We start from the raw sequence: 21,924 nt of genomic DNA, 5'->3' as shown, positions 1-21,924 counted from the left end.
GCCTCTGTCTAGTTCCAAAACACTGTCATCACTCCAAAATAAAATTTATACCCATATTAAGCAGTTACTCCCCGTTCCTTCCTTCCCTCAGCCACTGGCAACCACATATCTGCTTTTTGTTGCTATGTATTTACCTATTCTGCATATTTCATATAAATGGAATCATACAATATGTGACCTTTGGAATGTGACTTCTTTCGCTTAGTATAATGTTTTCAAGGTTCATCCATGTTGTAGCATGTGTCATTATTTTACTCCTTTTTATGGCTGAATAATCATTCTGCTGTATATATTTGCCACCATTTATTCATCTGTTCATTCATTGATGTATATTTGAGCAGTGTCTACCTTTTGGCTGTTGTGAATAATTCTGCTATAAACATCTGTATGCCAGGATTTATTTGAGGACCTATTTTCAATTATTCTGAGTACACACTAGGTAATATGGTAATTCAGTGCTTAACTTCTTGAGGAACCACTGAATGTTTTCCAGATAAAGCTTTGGAATGTTATTGTTTTGGAAGTGAATGAGGGTGGATTGAGACACCAGAATCTGCTTTGTATTTTGCATATCAGCAATGCTATGGCATAGATAAGTGTAGGTAGTTGTCATTGTGAGAAATTGACTAAGCTGTTCTAGTTACCAACAATGAAATTTTTTAACTTAATACTCCACAGATACTAATCCTCACCCTTAGTGTGTCTTCCCATGTGCTGGCAAGAGAAGCTTTTGGAAGCTTTGCAGATCACAAACTAATTCCACCATTCCTCAAAATCTAGAGAAAATGGCAGCCCTGCTATTTTCCACAGTGATTCTTCTCTGGGGTGGTTATTACTCTAAAGCTATATTCCTAAGGAGAACAATCACAGGGTAAAAGAAAGGACTGTATTCTTTTTATTTACACAGAGGTTTTCTTTAGATGACAAAACATTGTTAAGCACCTTCTTCTTGATTCTTACAGCATCCCTATAAAGGAGCTGGAGCTGGACTTGGGAGCCCTAAAACCTTATCAATAAAATCCAGCTCTCTAGAATGTGTTCTTAACCCTGTTTGCCAGATTCTCTTTATTACACTGCCTTTAAAACTCCTCTTACTGCTAAGCAATTATGCCAAGTAAAATCCTGCCTTTAAATCACAGTGTATTTTAGTTGAATTTCAAGCTGACTAAAGTATTTACAAATCAAAATTCTAATTCCAAATATCTTTAAGAGCCAGACCTAAATTTGGTATGTCATATAATAAAGACAGGCAAGAAGATCTTTGATTGGCAGTGAGGGACCTCTTTTAGCAGTCTTTAATGTTAACTTTATAAAATGCAGAACAGCACACCCTCTCACCATACACAAAAATAAACTCAAAATGGCTTAAAGACTTTAACATAATACATGACACCATAAAACTCCTAGAATAGATCATAGGCAAAACATTCTCTTACATAAATCATACCAATGTTTTCTTAGGTCAGTCTCCCAAGGCAATAGAAATAAAAACAAAAGTAAACAAATGGGACCTAACCAAACTTACAAGATTTTGCACAGCAAAGGAAACCATAAACAAAACGAAAAGACAACTCACAGAATGGGAGAAAATATTTGCAAGTTACGTGACTAACAAGGGCTTAATTTCCAAAATATATGAATAGCTCATACAACTCAATAACAAAAAAACAAACAACCCAATCAAACAATGGGCAGAAGACCTAAATAGACATTTCTCAAAAGAAGACATACAGATGGTCAACAGGCACATGAAAATATGCTCAACATTGCTAATTATTAGAGAAATGCAAATCAAAACTACAATGAGGTACCACCTCACATCAGTCAGAATGGCCATCATTAAAAAGTCTACAAAAAATAAATGCTAGAGAGGGTGTGGAGAAAAGGGACCCCTCCTACACTGTTGGTAGGAATGTAAGTGGGTACAGCCACTGTGGAAAACAGTTCCTCAGAAAACCAAAAATAGAATTACGATATGATCCAGCAATCTCATTCCTGGGCGTATACCCACACAAAACTATAATTCAAAAAGATATATGCACCCCTATGTTCACAGCAGCAGCATCTACAATAGCTAAGACATGGAAACAACCTAAATTTCCATTGACAGATGAATGGATAAAGAAGATGTGGAACACATATACAATGGAATAAAAAATGAAATAATGCCATGTTCAGCAACATGGATGCAACTAGAGATTATCATACTAAGTGAAGTCAGAAAGAGAAATACCATATGATATCACTTATATGTGGAATCCAAAATATGACACAAATGAACCTATCTATGAAACAAACAGAATCATGGACACAGAACAGACTGGTGGTTGCCAAGGGGGAGGGGGTTGGGGAAGGGATGGAATGGGAGGTTGGGATTAGCAGATGTAGCGTTTTGAATGGATAAACAACAATGGATAAGCACAGAGAACTATATTCAATATTCTATGATAAACCATAATGGAAAATAATATTTAAAAAAAAGAATGTATGTGTATGTATAACTGAATCACCTTGCTGTACAGCAGAAATTAAAACAACCTTGTAATCAACTATACTTCAATTTAAAAATTTGATAAAAAATAAAATGCAGAACAATTTAGATGAGGGAAAGATTTTTAACAGGATGAGAAAGAAGTGGGGAGTATTTGTTACCCAATCCAATGAGGGAGTTCCTGAGTGTCGACAAGTGTCACGGCAACCCTGAGAAATTCAGTTCTCATAGACTAAGATTGCTGAAGATTGGCTCTGAATCCTAGCACTTTTTTAACAAGAGAAAATATATTTTATGAAAGTCTTATTTTTTGTTCCACTTCTTCCATGTTTTATGCAAATATCAATTTATGATTGGTGGTAAAATTTTGCCTCATTTCCAGGGGTCTTTTTTTCCCCACGGATTCTTTTTTTCACTTTTACCCTCAGAGTAGATGAAATGCTGCCCAAGTCTCCATGCAGTGTGGGGTTAGGGTAGATGGAAAACCCCTTCAGTCTAAGAAACCTCTCTGAAATTTTAGCTTAGGGACATAGAATTAAAGTTATTTTCACCATTATTTTTTCATTAGTGTTGTCATTTAATTTTAGAAAAGATGATGCATAAACTTGTTTTCGTTTTGTTTTGTTTTAGTCAAGCAGTATGTAAAGGGCCTACAATGAAATGTAAGCCCCTCTCCCCACCCTTGTCTCTAGCCACATAATTCCCCTTCCTAAAGGCAAATACTCTTATCATATTGTTGTATTCTTCTCAGAGATTTCTCAGCCATCTAACTGTACATATCTCCCCCCCTTTTTAAGCACACAGTGGTAGCGTACTTCATAGCCTCCTCAGCCTATACCGCCTCCTCAGTACAGCTGTTACCAAAGGTACTGTGATTGTAAGGGGCAAATAAGATACTGATTTCCAACTAAGGAATAAAACAATCTGTGTAACAATCATTAAAAGAAATTTTTTCATTTGTCACCTGCGAACTTGGGGCTGATACAACCCATAGAAATTTAATTACTGTGAAGTAACTAAGTACTCTGAAATGCAAGAGAGGTAGGATTTATAATGTAGAGAGTCCTGGATCAGCCACCAGGACCAGGTTTCCCAACCAGTCATGTCATTAGTTGCATGACCTTAGCAAGCGATCTTTCTCTACACCTATGTTTTCTAATTTGCAAATGAGAATGATAGTGTCTTCCCCGGCAAAGGGTACTGTGAGCATCAAATGAGACATGGAAAACTAGCAATGTGCTATATGGCTGTAAGTAACTTTCAGCCCATTACAATTATCCAGCAAGGTTTCAGTTCAAGATGACGATACAGGTAGATCCTGAACTCACCTCCTCCCACAGACACATTGAATCTACAGCTACATATGGAACATTTGCCCCTGAAAAAAACCTAAAAACTAGCTGAGCAACTCATACACATTGGGCAAAGGAGGAAAAAAGCCACATGGAAGCAGGTAGGAGCAGCTGACTTAAAATGTTGCCCTAAATCCCACCCCTGGTTCAGTGACCACAATCAGGAGGGAACTCAAAACCTGTAGCTTCTCCCTGAGGAGCGAAGGAACATCAGGCATCCTATCTTTTAAGACCTACACCTGAGAGATGAGCCCCCAAAACATCTGGCTTTGAAAATGATCTGGGCTTGCATCCACGAGACCCTCAAGGCTTTAGAAAGCTGAGAACTGCTTCTTAAAGGGCTCACCCACCCCAGGGCCCAGCGCAGAATCAGCTAATGGAGAGACTCCCAGACTTTACATGAAATAGCTTCACTTGCTAATCTTAACGCATTGGCCTGAGGGGCAGGCATCTAATTTAATGCACATAGGGCCCTGACAGGGTATCTCTAGGGACAGAGGCTGGCAGGCACCATCTTCATGCTTTCCCCCTGCTATGATCTAGAGTGCCAGTATCTCCCAGAGGGGAACTTTTACACAAGTCTGGTGCCCTGGTTTTTGTAGCCGCCACCCAGGGGACACCCTTTGATCACCAGGCTCTGGAGACCAGGGGTCGTGTATTCCTGGAACCCACAGGACTGTTAACAATCTGAGAGTGAGTTTTTGGCAGACTGCCACCTTCCAAGGCACTGCACTGGCAGCAGACTGAAGCACACCCCCAGTCTTTCTGATAAAGACCATTTGCTTATCCAGGAGCTTTGGCCTGAGGGGCAGGCTTCTGGTCTGGCACACTTCTTGGGGCCTATAGAATTGCTCTCAGGGAATGAGGCTGGTGGATGCTGTCTTTGTGCTATCCCTCTGCCTCACTCTAACTCACTGGTATCTCCAAGAAAGGAGCTTAAACACTTGTCCAGTGCCTCAGTTTTTTCAGCTGTTGACAGGAGACACCTCTACATTGCCTGGCTCTGGTGACACTCCTGGGTCCCACAGAACCGAGAAAGGTTCTTAAACAGCTACCACCCTCAGGGCACAGCAAGAGGCAACAGACCCAGGAGCACAGTCTTCCCATGAAAGGCCTATAATCTTGTGCTGGAGCTTCAGCCTGAGGGCAGGCTCCAGGTTTGTCACATGTCTGGAAGCCTATCAAGGTGCTCTCAGGGAATGCAGGCCAGAGAACACGATTTTGTGACTTGCTCTGCCTCGCTACAATTCGTCAGTATCTCCCAGAAAGGAACTTACACACTTGTCTGGAGCCCCTATTTTTGTGACTGTAATCCAGGGACCATTCCAGATCGCCTGGCTCTGATGGCCAGCATGGCTTACACTTGTAGTCTGACAGGACTGTATATATTTGCATGCTTTAAAGTTGCTGCCTGAGGGTCTGGCTTCCAATCAGCCTGAATCTATGTGCTAGATAGTCCTCTTTGGGACACTGACAGGTCTTGGAACACCTTCAACTACTAGGAGCTATTAAAAAATAGGCTGCTTGGACAATCACAAAGGCTTGAGAGACAACGGAGAGTTAGATCAGAGCTGGATGGTAAGTTTTATCTCCTACAGGAGGCCACTCCTTCAGGACTGGGAGAGGTGGCTGTTTCATCTAATGCATGGAAAGAACACAGGAAGTCAAGCAAAATGAGGAATGTGTTCCAAATGAAAGAACAAGATAACACCTCAGAAAAAAACCTTTACTAAACGGACATAGTTTAATCCACCTGATAAAACGTTAAAGTTGGTAAAGAATGGATGAACATAGTGAGAATTTCAACAAAGACAGAAAATATAAGAAGGTACCAAAGAAGAGACATAGAGTTGAAGAATACAATAACTGAATTGAAAAATATGCTAGAGAGGTTCAACATCATACTACATGAAGCAGAATAAAGGATCAGTGAGCTCAAAGGGCAATGGAACTCATCCAGTCACAGCAATAAAAAGAAAAAAGAATGAAAAAAGCCAAGAGAGCTTAAGGGACTTATGAGACAACATCTAGCAGACTAATATTTGCATTACAGGAGTCCCAGATGGAGGAGAGAGAGAGAAAAAGGGGCAGAAAACTTATTTGAAGATATAATGGAGGACTTCCCTGGTGACACTGTGGTTGGGAATCCACCTGCCAATGCAGGGGACACGGGTTCAATCCCTGGTCCGGGAAGATCCCACATGCTGCAGAGCAGCTAAGTCCGTGCACCACAACTACTGAGCCTGCGCTCTAGATGCTGCGAGCCACAACTACTGAGCCCATGCACCACAACTACTGAAGCCCGCACGCCTAGAGCCCATGCTCCACAACAAGAGAAGCCACCACAATGAGAAAGAAGCCCGTGCACCTCAACAAAGAGTAGCCCCCGCTCACCACAACTAGAGAAAGCCCTCACGCAGCAGCAAAGACCCAACGCAGCCAAAAATAAGTAAATAAAAAATAAATAAATTTAAAGAAAAAAATAGATATAATGGCTGAAGACTTCCTACATGGGAAAGGAAAGAGACATCCAGATCAGGAAACCCACAGTGTTCCAAATAAGATGATGAACCCAAAGAGACCCACACCAAACACATTATATTTAAAGTGTCAAAAGTTAAAGAAAAGAAAATCTTAAAAGCAGCAAGAGAAAAACAACTTGTTATATACAAGTGATTCCCCATACAACTACCAGAAAATATCTCAACAGAAACTTTGCATGCAAGAAAGGAATGGCATGATATATTCACTGTGCTGAAAGAAAAATACTTCCAACAAAGAATACTCTACTTGGCAAAGTTATCATTCAAAATTGAAGGAGAGAGAAAGAGTTTTCCAGATAAGCAAAATCTAAAAGAGTTCATCACCACTAAACTGGCCTTACAAAGAATGGTAAAGGGACTTCTCTAAGCTGAAAAGAAAGGTTGCTAATTAGTAACAAGAAAATATATGAAAGTATATATATCTCACTGGCAAAGGTAAGTATGTAGTTAGGTAGTGGATCAATCACTTATAAAGGTAGTATGAAGGTTAAAGACAAAAAAAATAAAAACTATAACTACAAAAATTAGTTAAGGGATATACAAGATAAATAGATGTAAAATCTGACATCAGAAACATAAAACAAGGCAGGGGGGAGTGAAAATGTAGAGCTTTTGAATGTGTTCAATCTTCAGTTTTTTTAATCAACTTAAAAGTGTAAGTTGTTATATGTAAGTCTCATGGTTACCACAAAGTCAAAATCTATAGTAGATACAGTAATTATCATAATGAGAAAAATCTAAGCATACCATTAAAGAAAGTCATCAAACCACAAAGGAAGAGAGCAAGTGAAGAAGTAAGGAACAGAGAGGAACTATAAATCAGCGAGAAAGGAATTAAAATGGCAATAAGTACATACATATCAATAACAACGTTAAATGTAAAGGGATTAAATTTGCCAGTCAAAAGACAGAGTTGCTGAATGGAATAAAAAATAAGACCCATCTATATGCTGCCTACAAGAGACTCATCGCAGACATAAGGACACACAAAGACTAAAAGTGAAGGGATGGAGAAAGATATTCCGTGCAAATGAAAACCAAAAGGAAGCTGGGGTGGCTATATTTATATCAAACAAAGTAGATTTTAAAACAAAGACTGTAATCAGAGACAAAGGAGGGCATTACATAATGATAAAGAAGTCAATCCAACAAGAGGATATAAAATGTGTAAATATTTATGCATCTAACATAGGAATACTTAAATATATAAAACAAATATTAACAGACCTAAACAACTTGTTATATACAAGTTGTATATATACAACTTGTTATATAAACAGCAATACAATAATAGTAGGGGACTTCAATACCCTACTTGAGTCAATGTAAAGATCAGATGGAAAATCAGTAAGGAAATGTCAGCCTTAAATGACACTTTAGACCAGATGAACTTAACAGATATATATATAGATATAGATATAGATATAGATATAGATATAGATATAGATATAGATATCTTGGGCTTCCCTGGTGGCGCAGTGGTTAAGAGTCCGCCTGCCGATGCAGGGGACACGGGTTCGTGCCCCAGTCTGGGAAGATCCCACATGCCGTGGAGCGGCTGGGCCTGTGAGCTGTGGCCACTGAGCCTGCGCGTCTGGAGCCTGTGCTCCGCAACAGGAGAGGCCACAGCAGTGAGAGGCCTGCGTACCACAAAAAATATAGATAGATAGATAGATAGATATAGATATCTATAGATCAGTATACACATGCCATCCAAAAGAAGCAGAATACATATTCTTTCCTAGTGCACATTGAATATTCCCCAAGACAGATTATATGTTAGGCCACAAAACAAGTTTTAATAAACATAACAAGACTGAAATCACATCAAGCATCTTTTCTGACCACAATGGTATGGAACTAGAAGTCAATTACAAGAAGAAAGCTAGGAAATTCACAAATATATGGAAATTAAACATGTTACTGAACAACCAATGGGCCACAGAATAAATCAAAAGAAAAATCAAAATTACCTTGAGACAAATTAAAATGGAAATAGAACATACCAAAAGTTAGGTGATGCAGTAAAAGCAGTTCTGAGAGGTATGTTCATAGTAATAAATGCCTACCTCAAGAAACAAGAAAGATCTCAAACAACATAACATCACACCTCAAGGAACTAGAAGAAGAACAAATAAAACCCAAAGTTATTAGAAGGAAGAAAATGACAAAGATCAGAGCAGAAATAAATGAAATAAAGACTAAAAAGACAATAGAAAAGATCAATGAAACTAATAGCTATTTCTTTGAAATGAAAGAATTGACAAAACTTTAGCTACACTCAGCAAGAAAAAACGTGACAGAAACCAAATCAAAACAGTTAAAAATGAAAAATGAGACATTACAACTGATACCACAGATATACAAAGGATGGTAAGAGGCTTCTATGAACAACTATATGCCAACAAACTGGACAACCTAGAAAAAATGAAAAAAATTTCTCAAAAACCTCCTGAAATTGAATCAGTAACAAAAAAAACTCTCAACAAAAAGAAGTCTAGGAATGACTGGCTTCACTGGTGAATTTTACCATACATTCAAAGAAGATTAATACCAGTCGTTCTCAAACTCTTCCAAAACAGAAGAAGAGGGAATACTCCCAAACTCATTTTATGAGTCCATCATTACTCTGATATCAGAACCACACAAAAGGGCTTCCCTGGTGGTGCAGTTGTTGGGAGTCTGCCTGCCGATGCAGGGGACATGGGTTCGTGCCCTGGTCCAGGAGGATCCCATGTGCCACAGAGCGGCTGGGCCAGTGGGCTATGGCCACTGAGCCTGTGTGTCTGGAGCCTGTGCTCCACAACGGGAGAGGCCACAGCAGTGAGAGGCCCATGTACTGCAAAAAAAAAAACAAAAAACAACACACACACACAAAGAAATCACAAGAAAAGAAAATTACTTGGAGGGGCTGAAGGGTGTAACCATGGCCAGGTCGAGTTCAAGATTTCAGGATGTGGACGTGCAGCAGCTGGTGACACAGAACCTGGCTTGAGGTACTGACCAGTATTTCACCCCCAGATGCTTTGGCACCTACATCAATGTCACCTCAAGAAGTTCGGGCACATCAAGTAAACTATGAATCTAACCTTCCTGGGAGAGCCCCTCTAGATCTGCTCCAATCCTGACTGAGGAGTCTCTTCCCCTCTCTTCTGCCATTGTTCCTGATGAACACAGAAGCAAAAATTCTCAACACAATGTTAGCAAACGGAATTCAGCAATACATTAAATAATAAAAGGATTGTACATCATGATCAAGTGGGATTCATTCCAAGGATACAAGGATGGTTTAACATCTGCAAATCAATCAACATGATGCACCACATTAACAAAATAAAGGCTAAAAATCATATCATCATATCATCTCAATAGATACAGAAAAAGCATTGGACAAAACTCAACATCCCATTAAGATAAAAATTCTCAACAAAGTGGGTACAGAGGAAATGTACCTCAACATAATAAAGGTCACATATGACAAGCCCACAGCTAACATCACAGTTCACAGTAAAAAGCTGAAAGTTTTTCCTCTAAGAACAGGAACAGGACAAGGATGCCCACTCTCACCACTTTTATTCAACATAGTATTGGAAGTCCTAGCCACAGCAGTTAGGCAAGAGAAAGAAATGAAAGGAATCCCATTTGGAAAGGAAGAAGTAAAACTGTCCTTATTTGCAGATGAAATGATATTATATAGAAAATCCTAAAGTCTCCACCAAGAAACTGTTAGAACTAATCAATGAATACAGTAAATTGCAGGATACAAAGTCAAAATACAAAAGTCTGTTGTGTTTCTATACACTAATAACAAATTATCAGAAAGAGAAATTAAGGAAACAGTTCCATTTATAATTGCATCAAAAACAATAAAATATCTAGGAATAAATTTCACCAAGGTGAAAAACCTGTACATTGAAAACTATCAGACACAACCAAAGAAACTGAAGAAGACACAAGTAAATGAAAAGATATTTCATGCTCATGGATTGGAAGAATCAATATTAATAAAATGTTCATACTACCCAAAGCAATCTACAGATTCAGTGCAATCCCTATCAAAATTCCAATGGCATTTTTCACATAACTGGATCAAATAATACTAAAACTTGTGTGGAACCACAAAAGACCCTGAACAGTCAAAGCAATCTTGAGGAAGAAGTACAGAGCTAGGGGCATCATGCTCCCTGTTTTCAAACTATACTACAAAGCAATGGTATTTAAAGCAGCATGGTATTAGAATTAAACAGACACACAGATCAGTGGAACAGAATAGAAAGCCTAGAAATAATCCCATGCATAAATGGTCAATTAATTTATGACAGAGGAGGCAAGAATATACAATGGGGAAAGGACATCTCTTCAATAAATGTTGGGAAAACTGGACAGCCACATGTCAAAGAATGAAACAGACCACTATCTTACACCATATGCAAAAATTAACTCAAAATGTTTAAAGACTTGACTATAAGACCTGAAGTCATAAAACTCCTAGAAGAAAACATAAGCAGTAAGCTCTAATGCTGGAGATGAGGTTTTGGGTTTGACATCAAAGCAAAGGCAACAAAAGCAAAAATAAACTAGTCGGGCTATTTCAAACTAAAACGCTTCTGCACAGCAAAGGAAACCATTTACAAAATAAAAGGACACCTACCAAATGAGAGAATATATTTGCAAGTCATATATCTGATAGGGGTTAATATTTAAATATATAAAGAACTCATGCAACTCAAGACAAAAAACAATCTGATTAAAAAATGGGCAGAAGTTCAGAATAGACAGTTTTCCAAATAAGGGATATACGTGGCCAACAGTTTCATGAAAAGATACTCAACATCACTAATCATCAGGGAAATGCAAATCAAAACCACGGTGACTTATCACCTCATACCTGTTAGAACGGCTGTTATTAAAACAAGAAATAACAAGTGTTGGCCAGGTTGTGGAGAAAAGGATCCCTCCTCCACTGTCAGGAGGAATGTAAATTGGTGCAACCACTATGGAAAACAGTATGGAGGTTCCTCATAAAACTAAAAATAGAGCTACCATATGATCTAGCAGTTCCATTTCTGGGTATTTGTCTGAAGAAAACAAAAATGCTAACTCAAGAAGATATATGCACCCCCGTGTTCATTTGCAGCGTTATTTACAATAGCCAAGATATGGAAATAGCCTAAGTGTACATCAATGGATGAATGAATAAAGAAGATATGGTGTGTATATACAATAGAATATTATTCAACCTTAGCAAAGAGTGAAATCATGCCATTTGTGACAACATGGATGGACCTTGTGGGTATCATGCTAAGGGAAATAAGTCAGACAGAGAAAGACAAATACTGTATTATCTCATTTACATGTGAAATCTAAAGAACAACAACAAAGCCACTCTCATAGATACAGAGAACAGACTGGTGGTTGCCAGAGTCTAGCAGTGGGAGGCAGGGGGAGGGCGAAGGTGGTCAAGAGGTACAAAATTCCAGTTATAAAACAAATGAGTCATGGGGGTCTAATGTAAAACATGGTGACTATAATTAATAGTACTATACTGCATATTTGCAAGTTGCTAAGAGAGTAGATCTTGAAGTTCTCATCACAAGAAAAAAAAATTTTATGACTATGGATGGTGACTATGCGTGGTGATGTTGACTAGACTTATCGTAGTGATTATTTTGCAATATATACAAATATTAAATCATGCTGTACACCTGAAACTAATATAATGTTATGTCAATTATATCTCAATACGAAAAATAAAGAAGTAATTATTAATTAATTTTTAAAAATTATCCAGTAAAACCAGACTCAAAAGTCAAGGTTACAGGGCTTCCCTGGTTGCGCAGTGGTTAGGAATCCGCCTGCCAACCCAGGGGACACGGGTTCGAGCCCTGGTCCGGGAAGATCCCACATGCCACAGAGCAACTAAGCCCGTGAGCCACAACTACTGAGCCTGTGCTCTAGAGCCTGTGAGCCACAACTACTGAGCCCCTGTGCTACAACTACTGAAGCCTGCGCGCCTAGAGCCCGTGCTTGGCAACGAGAAGCCACCGCAATGAGAAGCCCGCGCACCGCGACAAAATGTAGCCCCCGTTCGTCACAACTAGAGAAAGCCTGAACACAGCAATGAAGACCCAACGCAGCCAAAAATAATAAAATAGAACTCAAGGTTACAGAGTTAGGTTATAAGCTTTCACTTCTAGAGTGTGATCTTAGTTTATAATACAACTGGCCATTCTTGATCTCTTCCTAGATACTATCTTACAAAAATAAGGTATTTGGTTCTCTATGCTTTGTACTTCCTTAAAGAGTTAATTAGTCTTAACTTGTAACCATTGAATGATTTTCATAAAAAGTTTTAAATTATTGGATGCCAAACATGAAAAGAGTTGATATGCAGACAGGGAAACTAATCTTCCTACCGACTAGCATAGTGAATGTCCATAATTACCGTCTACTAAGAAGGAAGCTAATTCACACAGCTGGAGATGATGATCAGCAAGTACACTCCAAACTCTGACATCAGAGCAGTTATAACACAGGCATACTCTCATTCTCATTGTACTGTTTTCAAGAAAGAGAAAAGGCCATCCTACTCAAAGTAACAAGACATTTTGGGAGGATGGGCATTTATACATCCTGGAATGGCAGAAATATGTTGGAAAATCTTGAAAATTCATAGCCTTTTCTGCCTCCCCTCCTTGATTTCACATTCATTCCAGAAGATATCTGGTATTGGCTTTTATCTCTGTGTTTCTCTAGAAGATTACCAAGGGGAAAAAACCAAACTAAACTAAGAGTTAGCTTATGTAATTCAGTAAAGCAGGTGCACCAAGATATTTTGACAAAACACAGCACCATGTAATTTAAAGAAGTTGTTTTTATCAGCCAGCTATGTTAATTTCTACTCTATTCAAAACACAGAAAAATGTATTTTCCATAAATGAAACTATCAGTGGAGAAAATGAGAACTTTAAGCGTGTAAGAATATCTGTAAACAGTGATGAGTAAAAAATTGAAGTTAAGAAACTTTCCTTATTGCTTTAAGTTTGTTTGTAATTTTAGTAGAAAGAAAATGATGCAGGCAGAAGACAAAATTGCAGAACTCAACTTATTTAATCTCCTAGGCATCGATGTGTACAAATTTATATCTTTTTTATATAAACCATCTATCTCATTTAGAGGCCACAGAGAAAGTAAGCTTGCATACTGAGTGAATATTTGTTCTTGGTGGGGGAAATGTGATTTGGAAGGTGGCTTAGTTAAAGTAGCAGCCTGAAGACTATTCATTTAATTGGTAATATTACTACTCCTGGAAAGCAAAACTAGTCAAGAAAATAAGATCACTAGTTATTGAATTCCTGGTAAGTTTAAATATGTTAATATGTGACTGACATAGACATACACAAGCAGAAATGGTCACCCACTTATCCAGTGAGCTGAATGTGGTTTTGTTCGCCCTTCAGGGAGATACAGCTCTGAGAGTGATGTGTGGAGCTTTGGCATCCTCCTCTGGGAGACCTTCAGCTTAGGGGTCTGCCCATACCCTGGAATGACAAATCAACAAGCTCGGGAACAAGTGGAAAGAGGTGAGCCAAAGACACAGGGTAGCAGTGTTCACAGCCAGCCCGGGCAGTGCTGGTGCCGTGTCTGCATTTCCTGGGAGGAGGAAGAGAGTACTCTCGGGCACGCGATGGAAGAGGTGCTGGTTAATCTACTTTTGAACTTTAAGGATGGTGTGGCTCTTTACAACCAAACCAACAACAACAACAAAGACTTTAAAAGATAGATCCCAGCTCTTTGAAAATAGAAAGCTCTAGGCTTTTCTTCCACTCCCCCTGCCCGGCATGACACCTGCAAGGCTGTGCCATTCACTCTCTTCCAGGGAAATAGGAGATTGAGGAATACCACCTAGTTTTTATTCTATGCCAAATAAACACTGTTAATATTACTGCAAATTGAAATGTAGTTAGACTTCAGGAAGAAGTTGAGAATTTTGGAACAGTTCTGAAGAAGCCCTATGGTGTTCTCAGATCAGGGACAGGAATAAGCAGGTGACGGTGACACCCTCACGTGCACTTGTGTAGTCCCCGGCTTTCAACAACAACAACAAAACACTTGCAACAAAACACCAGCGCCCTAGGGTCAGGGCTGTCAAGGGGGGCATGTTTGTAGAATCGGGTGTAGGAAGATGACTTCCAGCTTCCTTCCTCCCTTTTCCTACCGCTCCTGAGGCAGATGCACACAGGCACACACACACCACCCAGCACACTGCCGGGACACTGCCAGGTGACTTTGAATTAAAGATAATATTCTTCTCAGACTGTAAAGGAATATGCTTCATATTCATTTTTATTTCACTTTTAAATTAATGTTTATAAATCCTCATCCTTTTTCTCATCTTCAAAACCCTGAGTTGTAGAGATGATTTTTTTAAACTCTGCCTACAGCATCTAAAAGCAAATTCTGAAAGCAAATACTTAGAGCAACTAAAACATGCATTTGTATGTGGTGTATCTTACATCAGACTTTGTGACAAATGAACAAACAGAAAATGGGTTCTTTGAACTAGAAGGTAATGATGTTGCTCTATTAATATTAAAGTCTGCATTACTTATAGAGAAAAAATCAGTTTGCCCTGAAATGAATTTTTTGTTTCTATTAACCAGCAACATAAGGTACTAAAAATTACAAACTGCATAATGCCCTATGTGAACATTTATATCTTATTCCCATTCTAAATTCTCTGTTCTTCTTCTCTTGGGTCTTCAGGATACCGAATGTCAGCCCCTCAGCATTGTCCAGAGGACATTTTTAAAATTATGATGAAGTGTTGGGATTATAAACCTGAAAACCGGCCCAAGTTCACTGAACTTCAGAAAGAGCTCACTGTCATCAAGAAGAAAATCACATAGTGACAGAACAGTGCAAACTCAGCCTCCAGGACTTGGTCCTCCAGCAGAGTAATATTGTTCTTCTCATTAACAATGAGTTTATACCACGTTATGTGCAACAGTCTTCTAAGGTTATTTTTTTTTTAATTAACTTTTTTAAATATGTGCCGTTAAAAAAAGTCAAAGGCGAATGCATTCAAGAAACAGGTCAGTCCTACCAAGGGCTTTCTCAGCTCACCACAGCAATCCTGCCATTTCAGCCCTTTGTAAATAGAAAAGCACAGGCTCTAAATGTGAGGGGGAACCAATCCATCTTTTTCACACCGGGACCATCGATGTTTCTCAGAGATTTTTTACTTCAGACCCAGTTCACGGCTGCTGTCCCATGCCACAGACCCTACTCGATCGGTGCTATCAGCTGCATTGGTAATGCCATGTCTGCAGGACACATTCCAACCAAAGTTGGCTTTCTGCTCTGCCAAGGCAAGAGTGTATTTGTAAACATCATTTTATATTGAGCATTATTTAGACCTCCTAGGGGTTTTCTTTCCTTTCTCACCAGAAATAAGCACAGTGTAAGAATCCTCACATTCCTGTCTTATTGGTAAAGCTGTTGTTTCCCTCCCCTTTTGTCCAGGCATCAGAAAATGATGCCTGGAATGTCCTCAAAGAGCTCTTAATTGAGGCCACAGCTTTTAAAGAATGTTTCAGACAGCTGTGACGGCAAGAAGAAAGTTGGAACAGGAGGACGGTCTGGAGAAAGGGGCAGCTAAAGTCATCATCAAAGAGAAGGAAAGGAAAATAGAAAATCTGCCTTCTTACCAGAGTTATGCCTTTACACACACACACGCTTTATTTTAAGGTCTGATTCATGAAAAAGGTTCTAAGAAATGTTTTCAGGAGTACACAGATAGAGCCTTCTTGTCAACAAAAAATTCTTTAGAGAAATTCCAAAGCACGAGGCTACAGAAATAACAGCATAATTTTAAGTACCTTCATTTGAGAGGAGACATCCCAGAATTTAATTCTGTTCATTTGTGCCAGTTTCCAGAGCTGTCAGAATTTCATGATTCTAGTTCATAAACACGTCCATGTGTGTACACACATGGGCCTGTGCCCCCCACACAGACACACAGACACACACACACACACATAATACCGAGAAACCTGGCAGGTATGAATGGAGTAAATTGGTTAAGAAGTCAAATGAACATTATTAAGGAAAAAGCTATAGAGATAGCCCTCCTTTGTCCACCTTCCCCCTTCATGTACTCTTATACTGCTACCTGAAAATTCTTATCATTAGCCGACCCATATATGAGCACAGTCTGGAGATGCTTCATATGAATAAAATGGAACAGAGTTTAAACTAAGATTGTCTTTAGCTGAATCTTAGCTTCATCCAGGGAACTTACCCCATGGTCTGTATATAGTTGCCTCTCAGGATAAATATGTGTGTAAGAGATGGTCACGCTCAGGGGTAAATGTGGCCTGGGAGCTTTTAATAAGTGCTCAGGCCTGTGTCCAAATAGCACAGTAGTGATTATTTGGTCTACAGTCATTGGAAGAGCTTATGGGATAGAAAATTCCTCCTGCCCCCTCCACCTATTTGCTGCCTAGGAATATCACTGCACACAACTCACACCCAGTACTACTTTCAAGAGTAAACAGGATAATACTGAGGAGAAAACTGGCTTGTGTCTACCACTTCAATCTCCTTGAAGTTTCATACACATTTAATGATTACCACATCCAGACGAAAATGAAAGCGTAATAAACTTGCCCGCAAAAATATTGCAATATACAAAGTAACTCTTTTTTAATCAGCATTGTTTCCCTTCTGTCAAATATTATGAGTAAAAGGAAACCTTCTTTTGATGGCATATACTGTGGTAAATCAAAGCACAGACTCATGAATTAAGATTAAGAGCTCTGGTCTTCAGGCACTTGTCAGCCTTCAAAAGCAAGAATAAAATGGGGACATTTCCACCCTTTGCCAGTATTTCCAAGTGCATCTCTCTGTAATATTCTTTGTTTAAAGAAAACAGCCTCCCATCACTTAGCAGCCGCACTGCTAAGCTCTCAGCAAAGAGAGAGAATGATAGTTTGGGCTTTAATTTTGTGAACAAGACCTGAAGCTTAATCATTGCATTCTGGTGTAAAGAACGAACATGGCATTGATATTTCACTCACCCAGGCTGTTAGAATTTGCAGTTCACATCGTAACTGTGTGCTTAAAGAAGCTTTTCAAAACATCGTGACATCTGCAGCATTTAAATTCTGTCTTATTCTTTGTCCCAAAGCAGGCAGTGGTACAGTTCAGGATTAATAACTCATCGGGAGTCTTTCAGGATCATATCAGTTATATAGAATATTAAATTTAATATAGGCACATGCATTAAGAAAAACTTATGCAGACTGTTTTTTACTGTTAACTTTGTTGTGCTTGAAGCATAATTTATTCATCCTTTCTGTCACAGATAATTATTGGAATTATGTACTTTAGGAGGCTAATCCGTACCCAGAAAGCATACACACAAATTCTCCTCTGAATTTGCAAGTTGATATAGGGAAAGAAGGATTCGGAAACACATAAAATCCTATGACTTGTTTAGTAAGAAAACAGTAACCAAAATTTGAGTAACCAAAATTTGAGTAACCAAAATTGCCACTGGTCTGAATGTAATTCAGCCAGGTCACAAATCTTTGTGTTGTTAATAGATTTTTTCACGTGTTGCATCTGTTACTCCTATGTAGTTTCTGTCATAATTCCTTAAATTTATGAATATGGAGTCGCGGGGGGGGGCAGGTAAGCCCAGGCAGCCTGACTCTCACTTGCATTTTTCTATCTTGAATCACCAAGGAGCCTTTATGAGAAGTATTTAAGCAGCTCATCATTTTTCAAGGAATCTTTTATTGTCAAATTAACATTTATTACCGACATGTGAAACCTAAAATTATTTTGCACTCCATATAATCTAAGGTTACTTTCCAAAGCCAACATATTCTTTCTCTTCTAGGAGATAATAATAAAGGATGAATAGGTTTTGTTTAGACTTTCAAAACCAGAGGTTTCGTTTTAGTCCATCCTGCCACTAGGTCCCCAGTGCAAGGTCTTATGTAATCATTTCTCTCTTATCTCCCAAATTTAATATAGTCAATAAAATTCTTCATCCATAATTCACCATTTTATCACAGATACGATATTACTGAAACCTGTTACTGGCACACCAGTGTAGAGCATGAGTCTGATTGCTTCAGCCAATTTTCAGCACACATTTCACAACTGTTTTTCATTTGAGGGTTGTTTTAAAAGAAAAGAAAATGTTTAGTCATTGAAATAGTCTTAATTTCCTTTAAACCATGGTATGGTTTTCTTGTCTGTGTTATACTCATTGTTTCAGTTTTGCCATATAGTTTTATATAAAGTTTGGCTAATACCACTAAAATAACCGTGGCTTCACAATACTGGTATGACTTGTGTCAAGAAGAAAGTGTTTTAATTATAATATACGCCACACACTGAGGATCTTGTAGTGGGATAAACATAAAAATGAGAACGCAAAAATACATGTCTAGGTCGTATGTTACTGTCGTTCGGTTACCTCAGTCACACTACTTTCCAGTTCACTCATCAGATGTTCTAAAAATGTACCTGAAAACCTTCCTTAGGATACCCTATGGACACTGTTCTGTGGCTGTGTGTCTTTTGACGTGAGATCAGTTGATAACTTTCTGAAAAGAGGGTTTGTTTGTTTGCCTCAACCCTCTTTTTACATACACGTACCACCCCCCCCAGCACACCACTGGTATTTTAGTTGTTTCTTATCAACAGAATTGATTGTCCATAAACACTATTCTGAGTCATGTAAAGACTGACTTTTGTATTTAGGAGGTCAGAGCCCTCACACAAAACAGAATAATGCAAAATACAAAGAACAAAAATGGACAATTGAAAAAGACATGGTTTATGTATTAATGTTAATTAAAACAAAGATTTTATATGAAAATGAGTGTATATTACAGTTCCATTACTCTATTAAGTTAGCATGAAAGTTTACCATTAAAATAAAGTGTTACCTCTTTTATTACTAACTCTGATTTGCTTATACGTACCAGAAATTTTTTATTAAATATTTTAGTTTTATTTAGTTTTCTCTGTTTTGATTAGTTTCATATCAAGTCTGAATAATATATTATTTGGGAAGATCCAGAACTACATATTAATTTCTGCCAAAGAAAATATTCTAATTAAGTCAATATTTCATGTACCAAGATGACCTACTTGAAGGAGATACTGCTACAGTTGTAGAGTCCCATAAAATTCTCCTTTAAAAAATAATGCTATAATACAGAAGGTGTAAAACTATATATCTTAGTCATAATTCAATTTAAGGAAATATTTGTAACCCCTTGAAGACCATCCTACTGCCTCATACTGATTCAAAGATTAAATTCTGAATTGTTAAGTGTAGACATTAAAGACTGCCTAATAAAGACTGAGATTCTTAGGTGGTAGAAAAATCCTACTGAACTAAATTCCTAGTCACTTTAAACTGGGGAGATATAATGAGCATAGGCTTCACACATCTGTTAATAAGGCACTGAGGCAAACGTCTACCAAGGCAAAAGAGGAGAGCACCAGTTATTCTAAGGCAGGATGATGCAGCCCCTACAGAGAGTGTAGGATAATTAAAGTGGAACGAAGACTTGGACAACGTCACTAGGAGGCCTGAGGAGAACAGTGCCACCAGGCCAGATCCTTTCCTACAGAAAATGTAAAAGGTATTGGAGTCAAAAGAAGCAAAAGAGGTCACCTGCCAGTGTGTGGGCCTTCCTGTGAGCAAACCAAAGACCTCTCCCTTGCATGTGTAGCAGTCTCTTATCCCCAGCTCAGAGGCGATGCTGTGCTGGGCGACACATGCTCATCGTCCTCCCAACTAATGGGTTTGGCCATATATGCTTAGACTTTTAACAGAGACTTCTCTAAGTCTCTTTGTATTTGAGTTAGTGATACTATTTCTTAAACTAAATCACTGATTATTCACACCTCATTAGAAATCTGGTTGCAATGGGGCTGGTCTCCTAAGTGAGAGCACGCTGAGATCAGCCATTTCACCTTTTGACTGATGTTGACTAACTGGCTCCTAGAGGTACCCCAGAGGGACCTTCCTCTGATGAGCTCAGCTCTGGGGAAACATGGAATCCAGCAGGGAAGGAGGGGAATACCAATTAAATAGCAATGCTCCTTGTCTTTATACTAATAACATGTGAGGGAAAGGAATCATAGAAGCATCCTAAAGCCAGTCACAGTGCAGCATGGCTAAGGTCAGACATGGAAGGTAGAGAAAGAGACATCCAAAAAGGAAGACTGAAGGACAGGAAGGGCAAAAACAAAGTACCGATGCAAAGTGACTCAAGGGCTCACCTTCCAACAAATAAATGCGGTATCAATGAGGGAAAGCGAATCCTCAAAAGGGAATTTTGAGGTGCTTCCCGCTGCATGGTATTAAACATTACGTACCTCTCAAGTTTCTACAACACTTCTTAAAGGGCATTGAGTGGGGTATCGATTTGATTTTCTTTATGCTCCCTATAATCTCAAGAGGAAGCCACTGTTGAATGAGAATTACTCTTGCTTGGTTTTTCTGGAAGGCTGCAGGTATGACAGTGGTTCAGCCCACTTCCTAAGCAGTAAGGAACTGAGGGTGGCACACATATGTCTGGGGCAGCCAGCATTGGAGGAAAACTGCTGTGAAATTTCCTTCTTCTTATTTTATGAAAGAAAAGATACCTTGCGGGCGTCTCTGCCTGCAACATAAAGACAGATTGAGCTTCCCTCCTTGCCAGCAAACTTTGCAAGGGCTCCCAAAGAAGAATATTTAGAATTCACTCTAAAAAGATTCAAATCTTGAATTTCTAAATTATCTTCCCAAACATTACCACTGAAGTCAGAAGAGGTGAGTGTTCTACAAAGTAATAAAATGTTCTAAGTGATGGTAATGACCCTGGTAGCAGGATTTTGTAATGCTTGCCCTCAGCTCTATTCATTCAGAAGCTTTTTCTCGATATCTGCCATGTCAGGTTCAGGGAACCCTACTGGGTGCTAGTTTTTCTGGATTTTTTTTTTTTTTTTTTCTGGTTGGTATTTCTTTTTCTCATGTTGTTTCTTAATCTTTACCAAAACAGAAACGCCTTTTCTCATCAGCTTTTATCAGACAGTGTCTTAACTGGCCTAGACCAAACAGTTTCTCCTCACGTGCTCAGGAGGCCCTTGCCTTATAGAGAGCTCCCAGGCATCCATTTACCAGGCCAGCTGCATACCCTCTGTGTGAGAGGCCCCGTGGCTTAGAACACAGAGAGGCCTCATTGTAGTCTTTGTGGTGAGGATAGGACGACTAGGTGGCAGATGTGTCTGATGAGTTATACTATCAATAGAGGTTCTTGGGAGATTTTGCCAGGATGGAAAGATCATTGTGAGCAGATGTGCCCAGGGAAGCAGCCTGTTGACTTGGCCGAGTAAGCTCACTAGGTGACCTGCCTCCAAAGAAATGTTAAAACACTAACAATGATTATCTTAAAACCCCGGACATTTTCAATTTTTCCATTCCACTCTTCTCTACCAGTATTTTTTATTGTTTCCTTCACAC

At 38.9% G+C, this 21,924-nt stretch overlaps 1 protein-coding gene across 9 annotated transcripts in view; it reads left to right on the top strand.

Annotated features, from left to right (window-relative positions):
- The window catches only part of FER (FER tyrosine kinase), a 457,443-nt gene extending 438,022 nt beyond the window's left edge, over positions 1-19,421 (top strand). For all 9 annotated transcript variants that reach the window (XM_027100276.1, XM_027100269.1, XM_027100299.1 and 6 more), the window contains 2 exons: positions 13,847-13,969; positions 15,153-19,421. In XM_027100276.1, coding sequence (XP_026956077.1) covers positions 13,847-13,969; positions 15,153-15,295 — 266 coding nt within the window. In that variant the 3' untranslated portion in view covers positions 15,296-19,421. The remainder of the gene's footprint in view (positions 1-13,846; positions 13,970-15,152) is intronic.
- Positions 19,422-21,924: the final 2,503 nt, after the last annotated feature.

This window comes from Aethalodelphis obliquidens, unplaced genomic scaffold, assembly GCF_003676395.1.
Source record: "Aethalodelphis obliquidens isolate GAN/ISIS:26980383/991018 unplaced genomic scaffold, ASM367639v1 scaffold4, whole genome shotgun sequence".
Taxonomy (NCBI): domain Eukaryota; kingdom Metazoa; phylum Chordata; class Mammalia; order Artiodactyla; family Delphinidae; genus Aethalodelphis; species Aethalodelphis obliquidens.
This window is presented reverse-complemented; position numbering and strand designations above follow the sequence as displayed.